This window comes from Gobio gobio (assembly GCF_949357685.1).
Source record: "Gobio gobio genome assembly, chromosome: 3".
NCBI classification, from domain to species: Eukaryota; Metazoa; Chordata; class Actinopteri; order Cypriniformes; family Gobionidae; genus Gobio; species Gobio gobio.
Window position 1 is genome coordinate 65,129,040 of NC_137099.1, and position 10,890 is coordinate 65,139,929.

The window sequence follows — 10,890 nt, forward strand, 5'->3', positions numbered from 1 at the left end:
AGTTTTAGGAGCTTGACAGCAGTGTTTTAACTAACTGTCGCTCTGATGGGCTTGCGGATCTCACAATATCTTTACAGATTCAAACAACATGTGATGTGACTAAATTATAAACATGTCTAATTATGCAGTATATACATTGTTATATTGAATGTCATACACTCTAAAAAATGGCACCTAAAATGGTTCTTGGCTCGTAATCATAGGGGAACCTTTTTTAGTGCTATATAGCACCAATTTTGGTGCTTCAGTGGTTCCTCAGCGGTTCTTCAGAGGTTCTTCACCGGTTCTTTGACTAAGGTGCTATATAGCACCTCTGAAGAACCGCTGAAGAACCACTGAAGCACCAAAATTGGTGCTATATAGCACTAAAAAAGGTTCCCCTATGATTACAAGCCAAGAACCATTTTTGGTGCCATATAGAACCATTTTTTTTAGAGTGTACTCTAAGACATGCTAATATATCAAATTACTAATTTCAAACAATATATCAATATAGATTTGCACATTTTTAGATGGAAATCACCCCCACAATCCAATAGAGCAAGTCTTAATTGTAAAATAGGGTAAATGGTATAATTAATTTATCCCAAAATGCTCTATTACACTGTAAAAAAATAAAAATTGGGGAAAAATTTTGAAAATTGATCATTACATATTGGCTTTATAAATGACTTCAAAATAATTATCCCCATGCAAAAAGATGCATTGTACTAATCATACACAGCAAAATCCCCAGTGTTAAATTAACACTCCTCAGTGTACATATGTGTCCACACTACAGGGTGTTAAAAGTAACACTTAAGAAGTGTTAAAGTTAATGAGATAATTAAGTGATTAATTAAGTTATGATTGACCATTAGTGATGAGAAACACAAGAACTACAACTACAGCCACAGCTTTAGATGAAATCAACTGAAGATAAAAGAAGACATTAAATCTCTGAAGATCTCAGCAGAGGAGGATTAAACAACTCCACAAACAGCATTACCAGCTTCACACAATACTAACCAGACTGACTTTATTTCTGTCAGACGACTACAGAAGCTCTTACTGAGGTTTAGATGTTGATGATTTATTGAAAATAATAGTTTTGTTTGACGCCACCATTATGGTGATCAGTGTTGCTTTAGTTGGGTTCTTGACCCTTGACTTGTCAATATTTTTTCTCTCTGCCTGCTGTAACTGTTTGTTACAGTGAGAACAGCAAGAGAAAATTGATGATGACAAGTTGATGACAGATGTTGTTGGCTTGTTGTTGGTGATACAGTTGTTATCATCATATAGTGCCTTATTTGCTGATCTGCTGAGAGTCATTGATTATAGTAGCCTTGTAACTCTACAGCAGGAGATCCAGCAGCATTTTAATCAGATAAACTGATCAATGTTTAAAACATGTATATAAGTCTTGTTTTCCGGTTTAATAACACATCACACAATAAGCACTTCTAACTCCTGCAAGATTAACTCACACACAGACATCAAGAATCAGCCTATGAATCTCAACAATGGTGACATGCTTCATGCTGCAATGCATTCTGGGTGCATCATGCAAAACTCATCCATGGCTCCCAGAATGCATTGCGGCATGAAGCATGTCACCATTGTTGAGATTCATAGGCTGATTCTTTATGTCTGTGTGTGAGTTGCTCTCGCAGGAGTTAGAAGTGAATAGTGTACAATCTGCTTTGAAACATATTTGGCTTTATTGATTAAAACCGATCTGGATCTTTCCTGTAATCACAGTAAAAACAAAGTTATCCGTGATTTAAATCACTATACAATGATCATATTCTCATCACTAAGCAGTCAACAGCATCTGATTGTGTTTACTCTTACTTTTCTTGCCATTGCAAACTCAGTTACAGCAGTCAGAGAAACACTAACATTAAAATGTCATCAAACTGCCCAACTAAAGAAAACACTGTTCACCATGATGGTGACACTAAAAAAGTTTCAACACAAAATAAACAAAAAAGTAATTCTCAATAAGAGCTTCTGTAGACGTCGGACAGAAATAAAGTCAGTCTGGTTAGTAATGTGTGAAGCTGGTAATGCTGTTTGTGGAGTTGTTTTATCCTCCTCTGCTGAGATCTTCAGAGATTTAATATCTTCTTTTATCTTCAGTTGATTTCATCTAAAGCTGTGGCTGAAGTCAGTTGTAGTTCTTGTGTTTCTCATCACTAATGGTCAATCATGACTTAATTAATCACTTAATTATCTCATTAACTTTAACACTTCTTAAGTGTTACTTTTAACACCCTGTAGTGTGGACACATATGTACACTGAGGAGTGTTACTTTAACACTGGGGATTTTGCTGTGTAGCTTAAGGTCTTCACTCAAAATTTAAATTGTATATTCACCAAACATATTTAATTGTGCTCAGTCACTCTATGAAGTCGAAGTGAAAAATCCATGTTGGATGAACAAGTCCTACGTCCGAAAAACTGCATGCGCAAAATGCGCTTGAGGAAAACCGTTTGTGTGGAGATTTTCAAATGCGGAGCGCGAGCAGACTGCAGAGCCAAACCAGCCAGTGCTGAAGACCGAAACAAAGAAGAATCTTCTTCCTCAGGGAAAGGGCTGCAGCCAAACCTTTAGAACCTCCATGTGTGGTGTCTGGATGGGACAAGGAGGACTTCAAATGGCTATCATCACTAGTGATAGAAACAATCACTCAGGCTTAAGCCCCACAGCAAAGCAGCGATATGCCTTGAAGTGGTGCCTGTTTGTTAATTGGTATTCTTCCTGGGGGGAAGACCATGGAGATGTGGTATTGGGTCACTGCTTTTACCTTTCTGAGATTTTGTAATCTCCATGTGGAACCAATTTAGTCTCGAGTTGGCTCAGATGATAAGGTGATAACGTCTGCTTTTAGGTCCAAGTTGAGTTTCCCATGATTAGAACATATTTGGTAGATGAGTTTGGCAGAATAACTCATCACCAGTCCCATTACCTGCGGTATGCTTTCCTTTCAGTTGAGCACTTGTAATTGTTTAGTGCTCCATATATAGTGACTCCCTCACGGCGGTCCCAAATGTGTATTCTTCCACTGTTCAGTTTCCCTAATACTTCGCTCTGTCACCAGTCACTGTGGTTGGTAGTTTCTCCCCCTTTAGGTGGAGCACTCCACAGAGACTTCTTCCCTATGTTGTACTGCCTCTGTCCATAGGATGTATTCTCCACAAACAGACATCCCCTTTGACTAGGATGTGGTTTCTGTAGTGTTCCCTTCTCAACTAAGTGTGCTCTGCTGTAAAATGCTTTATTTGAAGTAACTAGCAGAAAAGGCTATCTGCCGCTGATGTGACCTTCTCCTTTGCATGGTAAGTCTCCTTAATAAAGGAAGACTAGAGATCATGCCCCCTGGGCACTGCAAGGTTGTGAGCGTGTTTGAGGGCATTTGTCATTGGCACGCTACACTTGTCAGAATCTGCGCCTCTGAAGCTCGTGATGTAGTTCAACTAGTTGTCTCGGTTACTAGTTTAATCCTTTTTCCCCGATGGAGAGAACGGAGATTCCGTGTCCCTCCTGTCACAACTCTGAACTGCCGCTGAAGTAATTGGGACATTGTCTTAGCACAAATCTGAGTGATGTACACCGGACCCTTTTATGGTCAGGGATGCAAATTTCATTGGCCAGTTCCAATTGGCCTTTTTCTGAATATGTCCAAGGTGTTTGGGGCTCCCAAGAGTGACCACTAGTGTCTGTATTTTGCCATTACGGAACGGCAGATACACTAGTAACCGAGCCGTTACATTTCTGAGTAAACTGTTCATTTTTTGTTTTATTGAAAATAGTAGTTGTTTTCATGGCCACAGTCAGCGATGAAGAAAACCTGCCCAGTTTGTCTTAAATTGTCATCAATGACGCCAATGTTTGATTGACAGCTGCTGTCCATGGCGCTGTATCCAAACAAATCCAAATGCCAGTCAGATCTGGTCTGTTTGCACCTAAAAAGCTCTGAATGTTTCTTACAACAAATAAAAATGTAAAAAATGCAGACAAATGCAGATGCTCCAGAGGATCTCAGCAAACTTACACATACATTTTACTGTCGCCCTCTAGTTGGAGATTTAAATAATGCTGTATTAAAATAATTACAATAAAACTCAATTCACTTTTTGTTGTTATATTTTGAACATAACCTGTGTGAGCTCTCAGTATCAGACACTGTAAGCTCCTCTAGGAGGAGGAAGTAACTAAAGCAGACAGACATGTAGAGACAAAAGATCCATTATCTGATATTGTTTAACCATATTGTGCACAAAAACATTAAGAACTGCAGCCATATTTAGACACACAGACATCGATCAGCGTATGAACCTCACCCACCATGACAAGCTAGCACCTAATCACAATCAGAAGTGTTAATAAGACCTCTGGCTCCATCTAGAGGTAAATATGAGTTCATGTTAAATTTCTGTGAGTAAACTTACAGTTGTTTTGTCTGTTTTATTGAAAGTAGCAGTTGTATTGTAAGTTGATACAGAACATATATGATATATTCTCTTTTGTTCTGTTTTGATGATTTATAAATGACACTGATCTGTCAAGTCTCCTTTATTTCTATAGCACTTTAAACAATACAGATTGTTTCCAATCAGCTTTACAGTGATAACAGGCTGCAGTTAGTTTAGTGTTGATTCAGTTCCATTGTAAAAATCATCAATTATTAAATTAGTTCATTTCATCTATAAAGCAGTTTTGCAAAAAGATGTCATCGTCCAGCTCAGTTCAGTTCTCATGCAACAACATCAGTACAGTCAGATCAATAAAATTGTTGAATATTACGTGTCCCCGACTAGGCAAGCCAGAGGCAACAGTGGCAAGAACCGGTGACAGAATGGAGAAAAATCTGGAGGAATGAAACTTTGGCCTAATATTGGATAATGACCAGACTCATTGTTCATGCAGACTCAGTGTTCATGAGCACAAAGTAAAGGGAAGGAAGCAGATGAACTCAAGTGACTTACTTTTTGTGTTTGTTCAGCTGTCATGTGAAGTTTGTCTGACGGCTGCTGTCCGTGGTGCTGAAACCACATCAGTCTATGATATTATTTATATGCATAAAGTACCCAAACAAATCCAGTTAGATCTGTTTCATCTGCTCCTAATAAGCTGTTAAAGTTTCTTACAACTGAGAAAAATGTCAAACTCAAATGATCAGATGCAGTTTTTCATGGGCTCTAGGAAGCCTCAGTGAATCGACATGTCAATGATCCTGTCGCCCTCTAGAGGAATATTAATATAATGCAGATCAGTGTCATGTGTCCTTATATAGAGAAGATGAAGCCTGTGTGAGCTCTCAGTATCACACACTGTAACCTCCTCTAGGTGGCGCTCTTTCAGTGTGATTAATGTAATATTCAGTCAGTGCTGATGGTGGGAGGGGCCAGTAAAGCTGCTCATTACTGATAAAGAGCTGAAGAAAGAGGAAGGAACTAAAGCAGACAGATGTAGAGACAGAGAGATTCAGCAGAAAGAAGACTGAACTCAACTCACAATGAAGATCCTCCTCATCTTCTTCACTGTCTACTTGATCTCAGGTCAGAGCTTTTCTCTTTCATCACTGCAGTAATGATGCTGTTTTCTGTTCATGAGCTTTCTGATCACAGTATCAATCTGATTGACAGGTGCAGTGAGATGCTTTAGTGTCACTGGATATTCTGGAGGAAGTCTTCTAGTTGATTCACAGAAGTTTTGGTTTAGTGACTCTGCTAAATATATGGCCAAATTGCCTGAGTGGAGAAGTATAATGAATGATACAAAACATGATAAATGGATCAATGATGGAAAATTCACATTGTTTCGAAATAATGATGGAAACCTCATGATCTACACCAGAGAACTGAACACACATGACGCTGGAGAATACTGGATTGGTGTTCTTTATAAGTGGGGTATAGATATAACTTTAAATGTGGAAGAAGGTCAGTCATTTTAACGTCAAAGTCTCGGTGCAGTACAATTCCTGATCATTAATAAAGTTTTTTTTTAATGTAAACAATATATTATGAATGACAGATTCCTGTTGTAAAGAGTCAAAGAGAGTGATGGTGAATATTGGAGAAACTGCCGCCTTCAGCTGTGAATATTCACAGAATCATATTAATGATCCCAAGATCATATTCAAAGAAGGAAGAGACTCCATTGAGATGATTTACAGCAAATGGAAGAAGAAAGAAAGATTCAGTGTTTCGGATGACAAACATAAACTCATGACTGTGAGAATTACAGCTGTGACACCAGATGATGGAGGAGTTTATTTATGTGGAGTTTGGATCAACAGAACCTCATACAGTTACTCCATTATTAAAACTGTTCATCTGCATGTTAGTAGTAAGTAAAACAAACTTTCAATCAAATCTTACTTAAAAGTTTCCAAAATCTGTGTGTTGCAGAATTGATATGATATTGGTGAGGAACCTGAGCAGTTGAAATTTACATTACATTCCAAATACAGAAATATTGTATAAGCACCATAACTAATGTAAAATGTAGCTGTTCTTTGTTTGCAGTGTCTCCAGTAGTGAGACGTGAAGGAGAATCTGCTGAGATCATCTGCCCTTATGATTCAATCTATAAATCAAAGTCAAAGTCTCTCTGTAAGGGGAAGTGCTCCACTAGAGATAGAAATACTCTCAATGAGACTGTGAGAGAAGAGAAAGAGACCAAGACTGACAGATTGACTCTGAATGATGACGTCACTGCAAGTGTCTTCACTGGGACCATCACTGGACTGACAGCAGAGGATGCTGGGAAATACTGGTGTGCAGTGACATTAGAGAGAGACGTGAATTATCTTTACACTCATCTGATCGTCATCATGAACGAGGGTGAGGAAGGTTTATTCATCTGAATATGTCAAACTATGGCTGTGAATTGATGTTCTTATATTTCTCATCATTTCCAGAGCTGAACTTGACTAAGTATGAAGGAGACGACATATCAATGCAGTGCAAACATCAGGATGAACATCAGAAATGCTTCTGCAAAGCACATGAACCCTCCATGTGTGTGAAGGATGGAGTTTCACTGGAGACGATCAGAGATGATCGATTGTCTTTCAGTGATGAAGCATCTACTGGAGTCTTTACTGTAAACATCACTGATCTGAGAGAAGAGGATTCTGGGATATACTGGTGTGGAGCTCACATCACCACTAAAGTCACCCTCACCATAAAACAGGGTAAGAAACATGTTTGTATTATTTTGTATTTAAAATTTAAAATGTTCAGCACTCTGTAAAACGTCTCGAGCACATGAAACAAAACACAACTGTCAGAGCATGTGACATGTTTGCGGAAAGTTACTTTTAAAAGTTGTGAGTTATGTTCCTTTTTCTGAATAGCTAGGGTTAGAGCACATTTCGAATGTCAGGATGGCATGTGTGGCGTGTGTGTGTTTGGCGAGCCGTCTGACCTCTCTGTTCTGCGTGTTGTTGTCGGCTAATTTAACAGTATTTTTAACTATGGTTAGTTCTACATTTTTAACCTATGACCTTCAAATTCCTATTATCAATAGCTTACAACCAGGTTGTTTGTATTCTATTGTATTCAGATAGTTGTATTGTACATCACTTTGGGTCAACCATGAGCTGTGATGAAAGTGCTTTATAAGTAAAGAGAAGAAGAAGAAGAAGAAGAAGAAGAAGAAGAAGAAGAAGAAGAAGAAGAAGAAGAAAGAATAAGCCTCAGGCTATCACACATTTAGATTTACGGCTGTAGCTCAAAAAAACCTTTCCTGCTGTGCAGCCATTTTGGATTGCAGAAGAATAGGATGTGGCAGAAGAAAGTTCATCACTACTACTTTAGCAATATTTTTTTTTAAACACAAATGTGGTCATTTTTACTTAGTATTGTAGAATTGGATAATCGAAGGACAGCAGCAAAGACATTGGTTAAAGTGACCTTAAATACATAACGTATGTATTATTTAATATATTTAATTATTGCAGGTTTGCATAATATTCCGAGCTTTCACAGTTTTTATTTATTTTGAGGAATACTGAATCAGTTGAATCAGTGAGCTGAGTAAGAAACTCCAACAGGAGGACCAGGACGCAGGCCCATTGCGGAGTCGAGATAGAGAGGGGACATGGAGGAGGCAAGGCTTGACAGTGGGAATCAGTGGAACGACAGACTGAGGTGGAGCTACTGGTGGTGGCAACCCAGGCAGAGACAATGAACTGAAGGGACTGAGCAACACAGAAGTTCCTGAAGGACTGAGGTAAAGGGTGAGTGACCAAGGAGCAAGTGGAGCTGGAGGGAAGGAGGAGCCCGACAGAACCAAAGGGTAGAGGGACCAAGTACAACTAAAGGCCCAGAAGTCCGTGATGCAGGCAGAACAATGACTGACCATGGCGAAACCAGAGGGATGAGGAAGCCTGGTGGAGCCATAGGGACGATTGTCCCGGGTGGGGCCAAGGGAGCGAGGAGCCAGTGTGGAGCTGACTGGTCAACAGGCCACAGTAGAGTGACGGGCATATAAGTTCTAGGGCGGAGCTCGTGCGTCAACACTCCAGGGCTGGACTGGCGAACAACAAAGCCCCAGGGACATCCAAGCGGGAAGGTGGAGCCAGCTTGGGAGGAGCTGAAGGACTGGGAAGTGCAGGCAGGAATTTCAATAATAACTTTCTAGGTAGACACAGGACAGACAAATCTCTCAGAAACGACACTCTTAGCTGACATGGAACAGGCAGACATATTTCACTAGGCTAACTTGAAACATTCAGAGAAGGTGGGAGGCAGAGCGGGAACAATGACTTGGTGCTGGGCGATGTAACAAGCTCAGTACAGGGTTACAAGACAGGCAGGATACACTCACTCCCAAAGTCAAATAGCAAATCTTCCTCCCCTACAGTGGATGGGGTAGGGCTCCTCTTCATCCCCTCAAAGTCCACCAAGATTCTTTCAGGGACTGGCGTAGTGGCCAGAGGTTTCTTTGGGCTTGGGCTCTGGGATGATCCTTGGCTCAGTCTATTTTGTCACTGGTGCTGGTATCGTGGCAGACTTTGGCTCCGCGTCTGCGGTGGGACAGGCTCATCTGTCATTGGACGGTGGTTGCAGCTGGCACACTGTTTTCATCATCACTCTTGCAGTTGGTGAAGGGGAATCATTGTGGAGGACTACCCACTCCACTTACTCCATAAAGCTCCCTAGAGGCTCGAAAAGGACACACAGACAGTCGTCATCATAGTGGACGAGGCGGGACTGGTTCCCCTGCGAGAGGAGGAGGATACGATCTGCTGCTAGATCCATTTTTGGTCAGTTCTTCTGTCACAGTTGGGTTGAAAAAAAGGTGAGGAAAGGATCTAAGCACAGCAGAATATAGTTATTAAACAAAGACCTCAATAACCAGACAGAACAACCTGGGTATAATGCGACAAGAACTGGACAAACACAGGGCTTAAACCAATCAAAGAAATCAACCACAGGTGTGACTGAATCAGTAACCAAGTCAACAAACTCAGTAATTAACACATGCAGGAAAACATGTAGAAAACAAAGGAGAATTGAACAACACTCACAAGAGCAGCTTCATAAAGAATACTACACTTTTCATTCATTCACAACTGTGTATATTTGTAATTCATTTTCTGTTTGTTTACTATATGTTTAAATATACACCCCCATTTCCCTCTAATCATCACTGTATGTGTTTGTGTATCTTCAGATTTCTCTTTGTTCAACATTATTTCTATATGGTCGACGCTGCTGCTGATTGGAGGATTCACTGTGACTGAGTGTTTATTACGATGAGGTGATGCTGCTCATAAACACACATGAACGTTTATCTAAACAAGAACATATAATAGACTTCTGTTGATTAGTATGATGTTTGTTATAACGACGAGACACAGTGAAGCAGTGAGTCTGTCTTCATGCTCTGAAGATTTAATTCTACACATTTTTTTTCTTGTTTAATCTCAGATTGCACATTCTTGAGCAGATCCAAATTGCTCCTCTATTCACCTTCTCACAATCACTCTGATCTACACCAGCCAACATATAGTTTTTTTTTTTGCTATATTGAAAGATTTCAGTGAGACTGAGGAGAGAGACACAGAAGTTAAACATCCATTATGGCAGGAAGACTATAAGACTAAAGCTGTGTTCACACTGCCAGTGACTTTGTAGCTGCATGTCGCCAGTGGCTTGCGGTGAGGTTGCATTCCCACTACTGGTTGCCTAGTAATGTTTGGGAATGACATGCACAGATGGTATGCCATGTAGTAGACAACGACTCAGTTTTCTTACTTCAAAAAACAAGTATTTTAGAGATAAATAACCAAATATAAATAGAATAAGTTCATGAATTCTTAACATTAAAGCTGAACTAGAAACGGCGACTGCTCTTTGTCATCATGGCTTTCATTTATCTGTGTTCATGAAACCCTGGGAAGTTGCTGACTGCAGTTTCTGATGTTGTAGTGATGGTATGGGGGACATCATGATCAGACAGCACACAGATGAATATATCTTTGTTGTTAATATCTCACAAAGTTTCTCATGACTGCTAGAGGTGTTTTAGGAATCTGAGAATAAACAAGAGAAAAACTGGATGTGCAGGATGACATTTACAGATGAAACAAACTTCAGTGCATGAAGACTGAATGAATGGACTTGTGTGTTGAAAAATATATCTAACATTAATATAAAGTCTTTTGATATTTAGTCGACTAAAACTAGACTTAAACTAAAAACAATTCAGGTGACTAAAATATGACTAAAACTAAATGGCATTTTAGTCAAAAGACTATGACTAAAACTAAATCAAAATATGCTGTCAAAATTAACACTGGTCTGGTGGACCCACTGCATTTTTGGGTTTTTAATTCAACACAATAAAAAATGTTATGTAAAAATACTCAACAGATGTTTACTTC

General features: G+C 39.5%; 1 protein-coding gene across 3 annotated transcripts; it reads left to right on the plus strand.

The window, feature by feature from the left end:
• The first annotated feature begins 5,415 nt into the window (after window positions 1-5,415).
• On the plus strand, window positions 5,416-10,664 carry LOC307124292 (polymeric immunoglobulin receptor-like). 3 transcript variants are annotated; one of them, XR_013816246.1, is made up of 7 exons: window positions 5,416-5,548; window positions 5,636-5,932; window positions 6,027-6,341; window positions 6,521-6,838; window positions 6,916-7,191; window positions 9,678-9,922; window positions 10,017-10,664. XR_013816246.1 is itself a non-coding variant. In XM_079813357.1 (7 exons), exons 1-6 carry the CDS (start codon window positions 5,506-5,508, stop codon window positions 9,761-9,763), a joined length of 1,335 nt encoding a protein of 444 aa, XP_079669483.1. In that variant the 5' UTR covers window positions 5,416-5,505; the 3' UTR covers window position 9,764; window positions 10,041-10,664. The 3 variants fall into 3 exon arrangements, 2 of the variants coding, with proteins under 2 accessions (XP_079669483.1, XP_079669484.1); XM_079813357.1 differs by having other exon boundaries at window positions 9,678-9,764; window positions 10,041-10,664; XM_079813358.1 differs by having other exon boundaries at window positions 5,446-5,548; window positions 5,642-5,932; window positions 9,678-9,764; window positions 10,041-10,664.
• The last annotated feature ends 226 nt before the right edge of the window (window positions 10,665-10,890 follow it).